The sequence below is a fragment of the Anabrus simplex genome, chromosome 4 (assembly GCF_040414725.1).
Source record: "Anabrus simplex isolate iqAnaSimp1 chromosome 4, ASM4041472v1, whole genome shotgun sequence".
Taxonomy (NCBI): Eukaryota; Metazoa; Arthropoda; class Insecta; order Orthoptera; family Tettigoniidae; genus Anabrus; species Anabrus simplex.
Window position 1 is genome coordinate 129,527,378 of NC_090268.1, and position 18,936 is coordinate 129,546,313.

The following is an 18,936-nucleotide window of genomic DNA, read 5'->3' on the forward strand; positions in this document are numbered from 1 at the left end:
GCAATGCGGATTGTCTATCTCACAGGTGCTACTCTCTGTTTCAGCCGACCCTGGGAAACCCTAGCTTGCCCTATACTTACTTTCCGCGTTTCTCCATTCTTTTCTTCTTCGCTGTTGAAAAATGTTCTTATCTACATTTTGGTGGAGGTACCAGATTCTGTTGTCTCTCCCAACGACACGATAAATGAATCATTCGTCCAATGTTAGTTTATATTTATTATTTTCGTAGAAAGGCAATGTAAACATTAAATGGCTGGGTAGCAGTAATCTTGTCGAGAAAAGGCCTTTAAGCGGCTGTATGTCGTACGGTTTCTATGCTGTTGTTGCTGTCCTTTTTCCTTTGGGGGGGGGGGGTCGAAGCATATCCCAGTCAAAACAGGAGGTTAAATCATTTTATGACAACTATATTAAAATAAATATTATTGAATAGGTATACTCTGGGGAGTAATACTCATTTAAATTAGGAATTGTCATTTTACCACAGATAATATAATCTATATATATGAGAATTAAATGACGTTTGTCTATCTGTCTTTTTTTACAACTGGCTTTTCGTCGCACCGACACAAATAGGTCTTATGGGGACAATGGGATGGGAGTGGGAAGAAAGCGTCCGTGGCCTTAAAGTACAGCCCCAGCATTTTCCTGGTGTGAAAATGGGAAACCACGGAAACCCATTCAGATGACTGTCAAAGTGGGGCTCGAACTCACTATCTCCCGGATGCAAGCTCACAGCTCGGTGTCTGTCTGTCACTCGTCATTCACCCTATGTATGTATGTATGTATGTATGTATGTATGTATGTATGTATGTACACTGACTGACAGTGACAATGCAACACCAAGGAGGAGTGGTTCGAAAGGGATGAAAGTTGGGGAAAAACAGAGTCGGCACGGAAGAATAATTGATGTTTATTTCAAACCGATATGCAGGTTACACAATGCGCACGGCATCGACTCAGTAGGATGTAGGACCACCGCGAGCGGCGATGCACGCAGAAACACGTCGAGGTACAGAGTCAATAAGAGTGCGGATGGTGTCCTGAGGGATGGTTCTCCATTCTCTGTCAACCATTTGCCACAGTTGGTCGTCCGTACGAGGCTGGGGCAGAGTTTGCAAACGGCGTCCAATGAGATCCCACACGTGTTCGATTGGTGAGAGATCCGGAGAGTACGCTGGCCACGGAAGCATCTGTACACCTCGTAGAGCCTGTTGGGAGATGCGAGCAGTGTGTGGGCGGGCATTATCCTGCTGAAACAGAGCATTGGGCAGCCCCTGAAGGTACGGGAGTGCCACCGGCCGCAGCACATGCTGCACGTAGCGGTGGGCATTTAACGTGCTTTGAATACGCACTAGAGGTGACGTGGAATCATACGCAATAGCGCCCCAAACCATGATGCCGCGTTGTCTAGCGGTAGGGCGCTCCACAGTTACTGCCGGATTTGACCTTTCTCCACGCCGACGCCACACTCGTCTGCGGTGACTATCACTGACAAAACAGAAGCGTGACTCATCGGAAAACACGACGTTCCGCCATTCCCTCATCCAAGTCGCTCTAGCCCGGCACCATGCCAGGCGTGCACGTCTATGCTGTGGAGTCAATGGTAGTCTTCTGAGCGGACGCCGGGAGTGCAGGCCTCCTTCAACCAATCGACGGGAAATTGTTCTGGTCGATATTGGAACAGCCAGGGTGTCTTGCACATGCTGAAGAATGGCGGTTGACGTGGCGTGCGGGGCTGCCACCGCTTGGCAGCGGATGCGCCGATCCTCGCGTGCTGACGTCACTCGGGCTGCGCCTGGACCCCTCGCACGTGCCACATGTCCCTGCGCCAACCATCTTCGCCACAGGCGCTGCACCGTGGACACATCCCTATGGGTATCGGCTGCGATTTGACGAAGCGACCAACCTGCCCTTCTCAGCCCGATCACCATACCCCTCGTAAAGTCGTCTGTCTGCTGGAAATGCCTCCGTTGACGGCGGCCTGGCATTCTTAGCTATACACGTGTCCTGTGGCACACGACAACACGTTCTACAATGACTGTCGGCTGAGAAATCACGGTACGAAGTGGGCCATTCGCCAACGCCGTGTCCCATTTATCGTTCGCTACGTGCGCAGCACAGCGGCGCATTTCACATCATGAGCATACCTCAGTGACGTCAGTCTACCCTGCAATTGGCATAAAGTTCTGACCACTCCTTCTTGGTGTTGCATTTGCTCTGTCAGTCAGTGTATGTAATAATACGACGTATAATGTTACAGATATGAAGGACTTCGGTCATCTCTCGAGCAAGACAGTCACCGAGGTGCTAATGCTGGAGATGAAGATGGCCCCGGCTGCGAAGACCTACCTGATATCCGGCTATCCACGGAGTATGAGAGATGTGGTGGAGTATTCCGAGAAGGTAAGATGAACAATACACTAAAATAAAGTGAATTCCTGTCCTCATCCCGAGGTGGTGCAGCTCTTTTCATGCACACCCCCAATGGAGGTGAGCTGCATGTACGTACCTTTTTAACTGCATACCAGCCCACCTGCCAATCTTAAATTTCTGGCAGTACCAGTTATCGAACCAAGGCCTCCAACGAGCTATGAATCAAAGGTCGGTACAGCGTCATTCAGGCTGTCATTCTTAACACTAATTAGAAAGAAACTGAAAGAGTTCCGACACTTTGAAGAATCTTCTTCTTCTTTTCCTGCCGCTTTTTCCCCACCTGTGGGGTTATGGGTGCGAACTGCGTAGCACATGTGGATTTGGCCCTATTTTACGGCCGAATGCCCTTCCTGACGCCAACCCTGTATGGAGGGGTGTAATCACTATTGCGTGTTTCTGTGGCGGTTGGTAGTGTGGTCTGTTGTCTGAATATGAAGAGGAGAGTGTTGGGATGGAGCCAGAAGAATTAATCAGAAGCGATTAAAATCCCCGAACCGGCCGGGAATCGAACCCGGGCCGTCTGAACTGAAGGCCAGTACGCTGACAATTGGGCCAATGAGTCGAACCGACACTTAGAAGAATGATATCTGAAAATAAAGGGCCGCAGTGGGCGTGAAAATGGAGGACTTCCTAGCCCTCGCAAACCTCATGTCTTCAGGTTTGGAAGAGAACAAGAGTGAAACAAGGGAGATCATATTTTAAAATGAAAGTGAGGAGCCTGTCACAAGTGGAGACAATAACAGACTCAGCTAGGCGTCCTGAAGTCGTCAATACACAGTCCCAAATTGAGATACACCTATGGGTGGGGGCGACAAAGTACGTCCACGGTATCCCCTGCCTGTCGTAAGCGGTGACTAACAGGGGAACCAGAACTCTTAGCTTGGGAGCGTCGGTTGATGATCCCAGTTCCCCTAGCTGAGCCTATATTATTTCCACTTACTTGTGTCGGGATGCTCACTTTCATCTTTCCTATCCGGCCTCCGTTAGTCAACTATTGTTGTCTTTCGACTCCGGCGGTATAAGGTTTGTGATGTTTGTTGCCCTTCGATATCTTCGTTCTTGGAAGTGTTGGACCTCGCCTCCGTTTTCCTTCTGATTATTGCTAAGACGGGATAGTTGCCCAATTGCACTTCCTCTTGAAATAATAACCACCACCATCACCACTCCCAAATCGAGAACCCTAGGAAATTACACTTTTATACACTTTTAATCTCGTCTTACGACAGAGAGGGCATTCTGTGCATGTACTCTATCGCCCCAACCCACAGGGGTCACACCAATGAGAACAAAAAATGCCAGGCTCAGGTACGGCTGCGTTGTCGCCACTTCCAATTAAAACCTCTTTAAGATTGTTATCACTAATACCATTGTGAATATCGGTGCGCTCGTACCCCAGGCGTTGTAATTTGGTCCTTTTGTGTTCTCTCTGCATCGCGGTAACTTTTCTTCAGATTGTTACTATACGTTGATGGTTCATTAAGTTACAATGTCAGACAGCTGACAGTTATAGCTAGCATCGCCATTGTGAACCAAGCTGACTATTTTTAGCTACATAATGCGTGCTCACTACTCTATCAATTTCAATCCATGGTAAGGCAAAGTGTTTTCCATTAGCACATGAAAGAACTAAATCAACCCGTATAGTCGGGAATCCGAGTGACAAAGCATTGAATTTTAAACACGCGATGCGCTATAAAAGTATTATGAGCTTACGGTTTGTAGCACTGACAGCTTAGCAGTGTGTTTTACCGTGATCTTGGACATAAAATTCAGTTGCTCGATTTATGTCCAGTATTAGAAAAACGATGTCTTCAAGCAGTGTAACACAAAATAACAAGATAATCGGTGTGCTAAACATTAACGTGATATTTAATGATGGCTTGATCGTCCACCTCCGTAGTGTAACGGTTAGCACTATTACCTGCCGTTCTCTGAGGCGCGGGTTCGTTTCCCGGTACTGTCAGAAATTTAAGAATGGGAGGAGGGCTGGTATAAGGTTAAAATGTTACATGCAGCTCACGTCCATTGGGATTCACGAGAAATGCCTTGATTCTGTGTTAGGAAAGACCGAGGGTCACCTATGTATAGATTTTGAAGGCCCGCGGAGGAAGGGAAGGCAAAGGGTTCTACTACTTGCAGTCTCAGTATAAAACTGTTCGACGTGTTTAACCGAATACCTGGCCACCTTTCTACCAAGGAATTCTGCCCGTGAAGGGTGAGTAAACCCCAGAACAGCGTGCCCTTTGAAGATTTTAGAATCAAGTTTTACGTTCCTATGACTTTCTGATTGAAACCGGGCACGTCTTTACCGCCTTGGCTAGACAACCCATCCGTAATTTATTCCTTTCTGTTATATACAAATGTATTTGAAAGCTGGCCTCTATGTAGGCTTAATAATTTATTTTATAGTTCATGGACATTACTTTAAGACGTTTTCACAGTGATCTTTTCTTGAATTATTCGTAGAATTGAATGATTTAGATACGAATTTTGACAAGAGAATGCATATCGGTGAAGAGTGATACCACTTGCTTGTATGCAGAGCTAATTGAAAAGTCGAATTAAAAATTACCTGCTGGAGGACAGAATCCTTTTCATGAAAAGTAAATTACCTTAGGTTTATTTATACAAAATTTTATAAAAACTTTTACATTATGTTATATACGAATTTATTTGAAATTTATGTAAACGTACTAATTAGTTAATCTAACATTGTCAAATACAAGAGTGCCACCACACATCTTCAATATGAAAATAACAATAACTTAGAGTGCCAAGATTTTTGACCATGCTTCATGAATTGAGTAACTCCGGTGTATCGACCCACCGAGGCACTACTATTACTGCTACTTTGATAACTTATCTCTTGGTATATTATTGAGTCAAATGTATCCAAATAGTACAATGCGTTATGTACACGATTCATTAGAAAATTGTTTAATTGATAATATTGGGAATGTTTCCTAGAATGAACTATTCGGGACAACAGCAGCAAAGTACAAGTTAAAAAATGAATTGTTGAGTAAAATTGTGAAGGTGTTACCGTGATGCGGTCGTATGAGGTAAATTGACGAGGATAAATTATTAGAAGATGGACTGGTCCGTAGATGTAAGGGAATCAGATACCGACGGTTAGAATATGTAGAGGAAAATTGTCATACATACAACATCATTTTAATTAACGTTTCACAAACAGCGACATGGAATACGATTATTTCAGAAGTTTTAAGAAGAATTCTCTTACAAACCAATAAGCTTAATAAACTAATAATTACCGGGTGAGTTGGCCGTGCGGTTAGGAGCACGCAGCTGTGAGCTCGCATCCGGGAAATAGTGGGTTTGAACCCCACTGTCGGCAGCCCTGAAGATGGTTTTCCGTGGTTTCCTTATTTTCACACCAGGCAAATGCTGGGGCTGTACCTTAATTAAGGCCACGGCCGCTTCCTTCCCATTCCTAGCCCTTTCCTGTCCCATCGTCACCATAAGACCTATCTGTGTCGGTGCGACGTAAAGCAAATAGCAAAAAAACAAAAACAAAGTAATAATTGCCTAATAATAATAACAATAGTAATATTGAATCTACATCCCACTAATCACTATTTCGCTTTTCGGAGAACATGGGGATCTAGGTATTGTGCACCGCAGGAGTTGTTTTATATGCCCATAAATCTACAAGGAGGCGGCTGCAATATTTGAGCACCTTCAAATACCACAAAACTGAACTGGGGACGAAGCCACTTGCTTGAGGTTGGAAACCGCCGATCACACTAGTGTCTAGACTCACTCAGTCTGCCAAGCTGATTACAGGATAAAAAGAGGATTGGAGATATTTCATTTTTCCTATAGCCTTCATAACAAAAAGAGATCCAGACATAGACAACTTGAGACAACTCGGAGACACCGAGTTGCCGGAATTTACTCCCGCAGGAGTTATTACGTGCCGGTAAATCTACCGACACGAGGCTGACGTATTTGAGCACCTTCAAATACCACCATACTGAGACAGGATCGAACCTGCCAAGTTGGGGTCAGAAGGTCAGCGCCTCAACAGTCTGAGCCATTCAGCCCGGACTCAATCCGTTTAATCTCCAGAGTTAGTTTTACTCCCGGACTCAGGGAAGGATCCCACCTATACCGCCTCAAAGGCAGTGTCCTGGAGCATGTAACATTGGGTCGGGGATACAACTGGGGAGCTCAGGCAGTCTCACCTGCTATGCTGAACGGGGGCCTTGTGAGGTATGGGAAGATTGGGAGGGATAGACAAGGATGAGGGAAGGAAGTGGGCGTGGCCTTAAGTTAGGCACCATCAAGGCATTTGCTTGGAGAAGGAGTGGAAAACCGCGGAAAATCGCGTCGAAGATGGCTGCGATGGGAATCGAACCCGACTAGTCATTTAACCCCCCTAGGATGAGCGGACTCCCTTCCAGTCATCGTACCAATTTTCAAATTTCGTGACAGAGCCGGGAATCGAATCCGGGCATCTGGGGGTGGTAGCAAATCACACTTACTACTATATACGGTTTTTCTATATACGGGGTTTAATCGCGCGTTTCAACGAGAAAAATTAATGTCCTCTTTGGTTAAACGTCCTTCATACGCGCAATTCTGAACAAAGTTGTTTTAGACACGTGAATTCGGAGGTATATTTATTTTCAAAATGTGTTAAGTGTTTTTCAAGAGAATGCCATATACTGTATTTAATTGCACTCGGTTAAAGCGAATACCAAGGTATACGATCAAGATTTCACAATATACATATGGACCATGTTTTGTTCATGACCCCTTACGTCTGGATAACAACAGCCCTTTCCTCCTTACTCGGATTGGATTGGGTTGGGAAAAGATATCATTCCGTACACGGGCAGGGTACGGCGGGCCTCCTAAACGGTTACGCCGGCTGTCCACCCTTGTGGGTGGGGGCGGTAGAATAACAACCACGATAATCCCTGCCTGTCGTAAGAGGCGACTGAAATGGGCCCTATCGACTCTTAACTTGGGAACGTAGGTTGGCGGACACAGGGCCCTTAGATAAGGCCTCCACTTACATGTATAGTAATTGCCACGTAAGGAAATACCCCAGAAAGTAAATATCGCCGCCCGATGCTCTTCTTTTCTCTTTTTTGTAATGGCTGATCACTGCTGCCAACCTGCCTGGTTACATATTAAAATCATCAGACATAACCATAACAAACTAACCTCAATGTAAACACCGATAATGAATGTGTCCCTACCCTAGTAAATGATAAAAGATAAGATGAAATAAATCAAGATAATTATGAATATCTCCTCAATGAGGAATTAAGGAAATAAACACACTTTCTCACTTAAATTATCTGCCTTTATTTTGATGTACAGTAGGCGTACTATAACCATATTCTTGAAAAGAGGGGCGTGTTAAACGATGCAATTTATTTAATAAGTCTTTGCAGTGTGATTTTCGAAAGTTCCAGACATCCAATGACTTCCCTTTCTTTTGCGCGAATATTTCCTTCTCTCTTCAATACCGTTAACCAGTAAGGAGAGAGATTATTGGGCATATTTTCAGCCTGCAGGCTGGTTATATCTTCAAGCTTATCAGGAAACATATAGGAATACTAATGTGCCAAGCTCCGTGAACGGAATTTAGGTCAGCTTTTAAGTTCACTGCGGATTTGAAAATAATAATGTTATAAGTTCTACTGCCAAAATTTCGTCCCGCAAGAGTTATTTCATGTACCGGTAGATCTAGACATGAGACTGACGTATTTGAGCACTTTCATATTTCACACAAACTATGTTATTAAATGCATTATCCGAACATGCCACAATCCTACTTACCTGGTATTAGCCAAATAGATTTACAATACCACAGAAAAAGAAAATATGCTTTAAATATTCTCGCAAATGTATCACTAGTGACTTTAACGGCGATGCGGTGGCAACACGCACTTCACGCTAGAGCAGTGATTGAACGTTGCCAACGTGCCAGATTAACGGTAAATGTAAGACGTCGTATCGGCAAGTAGGGTCCCTAAACTGTATGGTTACCGACACTGAAAAAGACCCAACAGCAAGAAAAGTAACCATAAATCAATATCTTAATATTACAGGGGAGAAAGGGTAAGGTTGCACCCTTAGGGTACGTCCTTACACGGAGAGGACTATACCAGGCTCCTCACGTTCATCTGTCCTATCCGATCTCCCTTGGTCAACTCTGTTCTTTTCCGACCCCGACGGTATTAGAGCATTGGAGGCCTAGGGAGTCTTTCATTTTCATGCCCTTCGTGGCACTTGTCTTTCTTTGGTCGATACCGTCAATTTTCGATGTGTCGTATCCCCTCCATTTTTTCTCAATGATTAGTGTTACATAGAGGATGGTTGCCCAGTTGTACTTCCTCTTAAAACAATAATCACCACCACCACTCCCGAATATAGAGCCGTAAGGTTAGCAAAAGCAGCCGCTGTGCCGAAGCCCACTCTATTCTTTACTTGTTACCTACGAATGAATTACAGGTCGTAAAATATATCATGCTCTGTTTATATACACACTAGGATGAACATTTATGAAAACCTATAAGAAAATATATGTTATAATTTCTTCATTCAGTCAGTTCCATAATTCCCGTTCTGCAGATAAATCTCATGATGTCAGATTAAATCGTGTGTGTTCTTTTTTCTTTTTTTTTTTAAATTTTGCTTTAGGTCGCACGGCACAGATAGGTCGTATTGCGACTATGGGGTAGGAAAAGGTTATGAGTGGAAAGGAAGCGACCGTGGTGTAAGAATGGGAAACCACGGAAAACCACCTTCAGGGCTACCGACAGTGCGGTTCGAACCCACTAAGTTATCTTCCGAATGCAAGCTCACAGCTAAGCGACTCTACCCGCACGGCCAACTCACTCGGTGTGTGTGTCTTCTTTAATTAGATGCAAAATTGCTCGAATCGGACTGCTTCTAACGGTAATACGCTGGCCTTCTTAGCCCAAGTTGGTGGCTTCGATGCCCGTTCCATCCGGTCGTATTTGATAAAGCATGAGTGCTCTACTCTCGTATTGGTAAATTTACCGGCACATTAAAAGAATTCCTGTGGGTCATAATTCCCGCTCCTCCAAAGTCGTAAAAGTAATTAATGGGTCATAAAACAATGACGATACATGGCTGATGATTATATTGGCTTTTATGTCCTACACATTAATTTTATAGCTTTTCGGAGACGCTAAGTTGCCAGAATTTTGTCCCTCAGGAGTTATTTTACGTGCCAGCAAATCTACCAATATGAGACTGACGTATTTGAGCACTTTCAAATACCACCCGACTGAGCCAGGATCAAACCTGCCAAGTTGGGAACAGAAGGCTAGCGCTCTACCAACCGAGCTATTTTTGTATTTTTTATAAGTAATGTTATTGGCTAAACGTCTCACTGTCTACTTTTACGGTTTTCGGAGATGCCGAGGTGCCGGAATTTAGTCCCACAGGAGTTCTTTTACGTGCCATTAAATCTACTGACACGAAGCTGACGTATTTGAGCACCTTCAAATACCGCCGGACTGAGCCAGGATCGAACCTGCCAAGCTGGGGTCAGAAGACCAGCGCCTCAACCGTCTGAGCCACTCAGTCCAGCTACGATAGATTGTTATCAATCGCTTATACGCCTGTGTGTTTCATTTAAGTCTATCGGTCGGACGACCTCCGGCGAAGTGACGTTAGTGTAGGGTAAAGTAGATAAGTAATATAGAATGGGAAATGCACCATATCAGCATCTGCCTTGAGATGGAGAAGGGAAATCTTTTCAAAAATACTATAGAGTTAGACCTGTTCCTAATCCAGCTCTCTTCGTTTTATAATCCCGGCTGTGTGCTGAAAATCGATTCTTGCTTCTAGATCCATTAATTTAATTCATAATGCACTTACATTACCACCGGAGATATATGAGTGAGATAAGGCACCTCAATGAAGTGATTCCCTTTGAAAATAGTATACCATTTTACATTTATGAGGTGTTAAAACGTAACTTACACAATGCTAAGTTGTGTGGGCAAGGGGACGCTATTATTGGACTAAACGGCGTCATCGACAGTCATGTCCCATCGACCTGTTTACGTCCGTCGCCTAGTAACAGTGAGTGTCGGCCCGGACCACGTGGGGTAGACCATGTCCAAATTGCGATAGGAAAGATGGTATCTGTCTTGTTACAGGCATACGCTGTTAATGACAGAAGGTCATTTACAAGAAAATTACAGTAATAGCGGAAATAATGAACACGTCCTTTAGAATAAGAAAGAGGCAAAGATATCTCCATTCAGGCAATGCAAGTCCCAAGAGAAATAATAGGTAAGCTCTTCGACTTTCGTAACTTAGGCATGAAGTGAGAGAGTTGCTAGTTTTATTCTATGTCTGCTCATCGCCTTCTGCTATGTACAACACGGCTTTCCACTTTCCACTGCTCGCCTTCCAGCGCTACTAGGATGTCGGTCGGTCGGCCGGTCGGCCGGCGAGCTGGCAGGCACAAATTTCTTCTTGCCCATCGTGCTTGGCCTTTAATAAAAGTGATGTCCTGACTTTTTTTAAAGAAATATGATACTGGTCGAAGGCTGGGAATAGAGTTTGGTCTTGTTTGGCAAGATGAGGAATCTGAGACTTTTTTTTTTTTTTTTTTGCTATTTGCTTTACGTCGTACCGACTCAGATATGTCTTATGGCGACGATGGGATAGGAAAGGCCTAGGGATGGGAAGGAATCGGCCGTGACCTTAATTAAGGTACAGCTCCAGTTTTTGCCTGGTGTGAAAATGGGAAACCACGGAAAACCATCTTCAGGGCTGCCGACAGTGAGGTTCGAACCCACTATCTCCCGATTACTGGATACTGGCCGCACTTAAGCGACTGCAGCTATCGAGCTCGGTATCTGAGACTGCAATACTTTTCCATTGGATAGTCGTTTCATCATATTCATATTTATCTTGTGGTTGTCTGTAACCAAACTTAAAATTACGAAACCAATAGTTTCAACGTGTTTGATGACTATGACAGTATCAGATTGTACACTTCAACACCAGACAGCCTCTTCGAAAGTAAATATGCCACATATAAGAAGCATAATGCATTTTTCCACTGCTCTCTATTGAAATGGATGTACTTTCAGAACTGTCTACATTTCGACTAGCGCGTCATGTGTTGATGTGTCCTTATGACCAGCTTCTTGTCATATAACAATTCCTGCTTTATTACCATTTCATCAATAATGACGGAGCACACTTTTCGGCCTCATTAATTCTTTTAATTTCTACGAGAAATCTGTCTTTGACGAGAACTGTCACTCCTGATTGGCACGATGTATCTCCTTGGTAAAGACGCAATGTGTTCCTAGAAGGCAACTTGGATAAATGATTTCGTACGTAAGCATAACCCTTCGGAGAAGTAAATTGCCAGATAACGCACTACCTTACGCAGTTTTCTGACCAAAGGCGTGAGAGTTTGTTGTAATTTAAAATTTAGCCCAGTATGAATGTGGTCTTCTAGTAATCAAGATTGCGCTCATTGGTGTCCATTTTTGTTTTTCAATCAGTATGATACTGATTGATGAACTCATCCATCTTCGCTTTCTCTGTTTCCAAATCAGCTTATTGCTTCATTTTCTGATTGGCGCGCCACAATTTCAGTCTCAAACGGCTTCAAAACACTTATTGGTTGTCTGTACTCCAATCAACTTACTGGTACTATCTTCCAGGCATAAGCATTGTTATCGCAAACACCTGATTCATAATCGAAATTGTCGTCTCTCTTCCCCTTCTTTCCAGTGTTTTGTCCTAGTTCATGTTTCTTTACTGGTCGTCTTTCTATGCTGATTTTGATTTGGGCATCTTATGCTCAGTATAATCTTAAAAAACGGAATGAAAAACATTTTATTTACATTTCCTTATTTTTATTCTGGGACGATAAGATGCTTCGGCAAATTGCAGACTACAACAAGGGATGTTCAGAATTCATAATCTGGAACAAAACTGTCCCATGACACGTTTTACAGCCATTTCTGTCTTAAAGTCTGCATCACATGGGAATTCGTGAAACGAAATGACTTTACTTTTCCTGCTCTAGCTTTTGCAATACGGGACACATCAGCAAACCACTGTGTAAATAATATACCAGTACCTACAAGCGAAGAATTATACTTCAATTATATGATTGCAGTCTTTATTTTATAAAAAAATAAAGTAAACTAGTGCCATCATCCCGAGGTGGTGCAGATCTTTTCAGGCCCACCCCCAATGGAGGTGAACTGTATGTACCATTTCAACCACAAATTTCTGGCAGTGCCGGGAATCGAACCCGAGTCCCCGAGGACGGCAGCTAATAACACTAGCCGTTACGCTACGGAAGCGGACTTTCATTTTATACGTAGGCCATACATTGTGTTAACTGACTACAAAATATTTTACAATGTGACCTGGTTATTTTGCTGGGTCTTAATTCAATTTAAGTAAAATTCGTGTGAATTAGGTGGACATGCAGTTGTAGATACTCGTGAATATTATAACATATTTAATTTACATATATATGTAGACTACTATACGTACCGGTACCTCTCACTTTTTTCCCGGAATTACGCTAAATTCTCGTACCTAACCGCGTTGAAAACAACTAGAACTGCAATATTTCACACAAAACCACACGCAATACATACTATTACAGCATGAAACTAAAAACCACGGCCTCAGCGTGAAGCAATAGGTTCCCTCTATGCTATACATTCAGAGAGATGACATCCTGCTAGCGCTCCTGCAGGAAATACAGTAACCATCACATGTTTGCTCGAAAGCATATGAAGCGTAGAGTGTGGAGAGGCGTGTAGTGCATAGTAGAATGCGATGGTGGTCTACCCAGCCTTCTTCTCAGGACTTAGCTGGTACACATTCTATTGTAATCTGAATAATAATAATAATAATAATAATAATAATAATAATAATAATAATAATAATAATAATAATAATAATAATAATAATAATAATAATAATAATAATAATAATAATAATAATAATTGTACCGGGCGGTACACCTCCACGCCGCTAATTCAAACATTGCGCCAGTTGAAACTCCTCTACTGGGGGAAGCCTGAACTTTAACAACCACATTAATTCTAAGATTTTTCAGAAGATGTCCCTACTGTAAATTTTGAAGTGTTCTGAACTATGTCAGTTTCGATTCGTTTTCGTTTTCTCTGTAGTAAGAAGTGTGAACATTCTCTTCTAGATGGCACTACTTAAGAACTACAATTGTGCACCCTAGTGCGAAGTGAAGGAACTTTTTTTGAAGAAATTGTGTAGTCATAAGTTTGTTCTTTGTTAAATTTCTTTCAGTTATTTTTTGGGTTGGCAGTATAACCCTTCTCTTTCCGCTTGTTTTGAATTTAGCCAATCCCGAATTTCTCTAATTAATTTTTGACCAATAACGTATATCTTCTCCGATATGGAGATGTTGCTTTATGCTACCCAATAAAATTGAGGGGGGCTGTGGGTACTCATTCTTGAAAGGTCTCGAATGTTCCACGAGGGTATTTAAACTGCTGCTTTTCTTGTCTCGGTGCCACTTCGTCGACATCTTGCTTAGTGTGTGATTATGTAGCAGGGGGCGGGTAGCGCCTCTTTCTTCGGGCAGCAGTTCATCCACAAGGTAATGGCCTTTTAATAACTTTTCTCGCTAGCTCAGCAGCTTAACCCTCGGGGCAGGTTCGAAACTTTTATCATGTAACTTTCCTTTAAAATGTAAAAGACACTTGGTATAAATTCTGTCTCTTTAACTACAAATTGGGATAGAGAGTGCCTAACCCTCTCGAGCTCCCACTCATATTGTTTTGAGGTGACTACGTTTTCATAACCGTTTCCCTTCTCTTCGTAATGTAATAAAGTTTTCGTATCGTGTCACCTCCGTAGTATGGGATTAGCCCTTGCATAAGCGGCCTAGTGCCAAATAGGTTTAAAAAAAGTGTATTAGGAGTGCATGTTACGCCTCCACTCAAGTTGGTATTTTGGGGCCATGTAATTGTCCAGTTTCTTTACTGAATAGGCCTCAGTAGGTTGGGTATTTTTACCCCTGTTCTTGTGTGCCTGGAGGGCAGCTTGAAGGTGGAGTTTGGTGTGGCCTTTGAATAGGCCTGAACTTTGAGAGCGGGTTGCTCTTTCTTAAATTTGGTTTCTGTGTGCCTCGAGCAGGCTTAACTGGGTAATTGGGAGCTAGTGCTCCTTGGCATGATTGGGGTTTTCTGCCCCTTTGTTGAACCTTGTACATAGGTAAAGTTGGGCTCATTGCTCAAGGATTGCGTGTCTGGGGGCTCGAAGCCCAAATCCATTAACAAATTGCAATTGTACATTCTTAATTTGTTGATATGCTACTGAGTACCTGTTATACTTGTTATTTCTTGATCTTGAAAAGAAAATATAACCTTTGTTAAATTTTAAATTAACTTTAATTTCGTAAGTTGAGACCTATTCATCCCAGCACCTTCTTTCACCTCTGCCGGTCCACAAAACATCGTAACAATAATAATAATAATAATAATAATAATAATAATAATAGTTACAGGGCTACCCGTGGAATGCAGAGATGAAAGAAGGTGCGGGCTGGAATGGGTGGGTCTAACTACAAAGTTGAGATATTGATTAAAATTGCATTAAAGGTTATATTTTCGAAAATAGCAAAACTTAACAGTTTTCACATAAAACTTCAGACTTTAACAAATAACAACAAATCAAATCAAGTACAAGACCAGGAAAGCCAAGATTTAGAGACAATTTAACAATGTGGGCCACAAACGCTAATTTTGACAATTTCTGAGCTCTCAGCTCACAACCACCTATTACCAAAGGGCAGAAAACCCCTTCATTCAAGGAGCCTTGGCTCCAAAAACCATATCAGGCCTCCTAGAGGCACTTTTACCACATATGAAAGAGCTGATCAATTTTCTGAGCCTATCAAAGGCCGCAACAGTCTTTACCATTAACTGCCCTCAAGGCACACTTACAAAGAAACACGGGTATCTTGTACCTAACCTACTGGGCCTTAGTAGAAAAATAACAGGTTAAGTTAATGGCCCAAAATGAAAAATGAATGGAGGCGAGAATTTGCACTCCTACATGAAACTTCTTAAAACGTAAGAGGCACTAGGCCGATGAAACAGGGGCTATTTCCAAACTATGGAGGTGACTCGTACACAGAATAAATCTAACACATTAAGGAAGAGTAGAAAAACGGTTACGAAGACGTAGTCACCTCAAATCCCAAAATGAAGGGGAGCTCGACAGGGTAAAGCACTCTCTATCCCCGATTTACAGTTAAAGATATGTGAAGTTTTACAAAAGCGACGGCAAATTACATGTTTGAAGATAGGTTACATAATAAATGTTTCGGACCTTCCCCGCGGGTTAAACTGCTGAGCTAGCAAGAAATAAAGATGTTAAGCGGCCATTACCTTGTTGAAGAGCAGCTGCCTGATGAAAGGGGGCGCTTCCCGCCTCCTGCTACATGTCCACACACTAAGCTAAATGTTGATGATGTGGCCCAGAGACAAGAAAATCAGCAGTTTTTATACCCTCGAGGAAAATTCGAGAACTTTCATGAATAAAACAGCCACACCCACAGGCTTTTATTGGCTGGCTAAAAGTTACACATGAAAATTGAAGAAGAAAGACACGATTGGTCAAAAATTAATTACAGAAATAATTGATTGGCTAACTTCAAAGCAGGCGGAAAGAAAATATTAATATTGCCAACCCACAAATTAAAGAACGAAATTTAGTTATAGGAAAACTTATGAGTACAAAATATCTTCAAGAAAATTTCCTTCACTTCGCACCAGGGTGCATGATCATAGGTTTTTTTGTTTTTGTAGAGACATCTATAAGAGAATGTACACACTTCTTGATCAATGGAAACAAAACAAGTTGAAATCCACACAGTAGTGACAACTTTGTAATCACAAAGTTTACGGTAGTGACATCTTCTGAGAAACTAATGACCGAGCTCGATAGCTGCAGCCGCTTAAGTGCGGGCAGTATCCAGTAATCGGGAGATAGTGGGTTCGAGCCCCACTGTCGGCAGCCCTGAAGATGGTTTTCCGTGGTTTCCCATTTTCACACCTGGCAAATGCCCGGGCTGTACCTTAATTGAGGCCACGGCCGCTTCCTTCCACTTCCTAGGCCTTTCCTATCCCACCGTCGCTGTAAGACGTATCTATGTCGGTGCGACGTAAAGCAAATAGCAAAAAAAAGGAAACTAATGAGTTGATCCAGATTTTTAAAGTTCAGAGTTTCTCCTGTAGAGGAGTACTTTAAGTCGGAAAATTCAAATGTGCGGCGTAGAGGTGTACCAGCCGGTACAATAATAATAATATGTTTATTTATTAACTTATTTATTTATTTATTTATTTATTTATTTATTTATTTATTTATTTATTTATTATTTCTTCTTCTTCTTCTTCTTAATCTGTTTACCCTCCAGGGTCGGTTTTTCCCTCAGACTCAGCAAGGGATCACACCTGTACCGCCTCAAGGGCAGTGTCCTGGAGCATGAGACACTGGGTCGGGGGATACAACTGGAAAGGATGACCAGTACCTCGCCCAGGCGGCCTCACTTGCTATGCTGAACAGGGGCCTTAGTGGGGGATAGGGAAGATGGGAAGGGGTAGACAAGGAAGAGGGAAGGAATAGGACGTTGCCTTAAGTTAGGTACCAACGTGGCATTTGCCTGTAGGAGAAGTGAGAAACCACGGAAAACCACTTCCAGGATGGCTGAGGTGGGAATCGAACCCACCTCTACTCAGTTGACCTCCCGAGGCTGAGTGGACCCCGTTCCAGCCCTCGTAACACTTTTCAAAATTTCGTGGCAGAGCCGGGAATCGAACCCGGGCCTCCTGGGGTGGCAGCTAATCACACTAACCACTGCAGCACAGAGACGGTTTATTTATTTATTCATTTATTTATTTATTTATTTATTTATTTATTTATTTATTTATTTATTTATTTATTTATTTATTTATTTATTTATTTTATAGCCTACATTGGACCATTCTAGTCAATTATACAGAGGATTTTTTGGTCGCCGGCGGACTTGAGTGAAATAAAACAGCTTTGCCATACCAAGTAAAGAACAAAACACTCTGTGATTAAAAACCATACTTGTAATTCAGAGCTTCTGCAAATGAATTTTCCTTATCTTTAATGAATATGGAAAGGAGTTTAGAATAATAATAATAATAATAATAATAATAATAATAATAATAATAATAATAATAATAATAATAATAATAATAATAATAAAGGTAGATGATTAATTAAGGTTTCCATTGTACCAAATTGTCGTACGTTGATCGTTTACTTATACTCGTTATAGTCTGTAAACCGAGGGTGAGGATAGGCTGCCAATCAACACAAGGTAACTGCTAGAACCAAATAAGGGGGCAGGTCCTGGGGAGAGATGTTGTAACATCCCATTACAACATAAACCCCTGTTTGTGGTGGTGGTGGTGGTGGTGGTGGTGATTATTGTTTTAAGATGAAGTACAACTGGGTAACCATGGACGGGATTCGACACTTCGAAAAATTAAGGCATCGGCCAAAGAAAGACAAGGGACACGAAGGGCGTAAAAAGAAAAACTCCCTAAGATTCGCAAACCTAATACTGTCGGAGACGTAAAAAAGCAAGAGTTGACCAAAAGGGGTTGAGTAGGATAGATGAAAGTGAGAAGACTGCCACAAGTAAGTAGAAGCAATGCCAGGACTCAGCTAAGGGCCCCGTGGTAGCCAACCCACGCTCCAAAGTTAAGAACCCCTCGGACCCCTTTTAGTCGCCTCTTACGGCAGGAAGGAGATACCGTGGGTGTTATTCTGCTACCCCCACTCACAGGGGGAGGACCTCTCTTTGTCTATCGGCAGTATTCCGTGAACTCGACTGTACGTACAGTATGTACACTTTGGGGTACGGTATGCATGTATGTACTGTATGTAGGTACTCGGGAAGACCTGATAAGCATAAAATCTATCTTAAACATTTATATGATTTGGGTCACGTAGCTTTCAGCTTGAATTCAGAAGATAGTGGGTTGAAACCCCACTGTCGGCACCCCTAAAAATGGTTTTCGGTGGTTTCCCATTTTCACACCGCGAAAATGCTGGGGCTGCACCTTAATTAAGGCCACGGTCGCTTCGCTTCCTTCCTACTCCTAGCCCTTTCCTATCCCATCATCGCCTTAAGACCTATCTGTGGTGGTGCGACGTGAACCAAATTGAAAAAAAATTTAAAAAATTATATACATTCTACCGCCCGCACCTACAGGCAGCATAATAAAGAGGATGTGCCTTTTTATCCTTAGTAAGTTAATGGTATATTGGTGTTACTTAGGGTGACCAGATGTCCTCCTTTATCCGATCAACATGTACTCCTTTTTAGGCCATTGCCGGGGAGCGGGTGGATTTAAAAAATTTGGAATGTCCGCCTTTTTAGTGAACCTGCTCATTTTGGGGTAATCCATTTTACTA

General features: G+C 42.6%; 1 protein-coding gene across 1 annotated transcript in view; it reads left to right on the plus strand.

The window, feature by feature from the left end:
* The window catches only part of LOC136872197 (adenylate kinase isoenzyme 5), a 327,365-nt gene that overhangs the window by 128,435 nt on the left and 179,994 nt on the right, over nt 1-18,936 (plus strand). Inside the window, exon 4 of the mRNA XM_068227364.1 lies at nt 2,261-2,403. Coding sequence (XP_068083465.1) covers nt 2,261-2,403 — 143 coding nt within the window. The remainder of the gene's footprint in view (nt 1-2,260; nt 2,404-18,936) is intronic.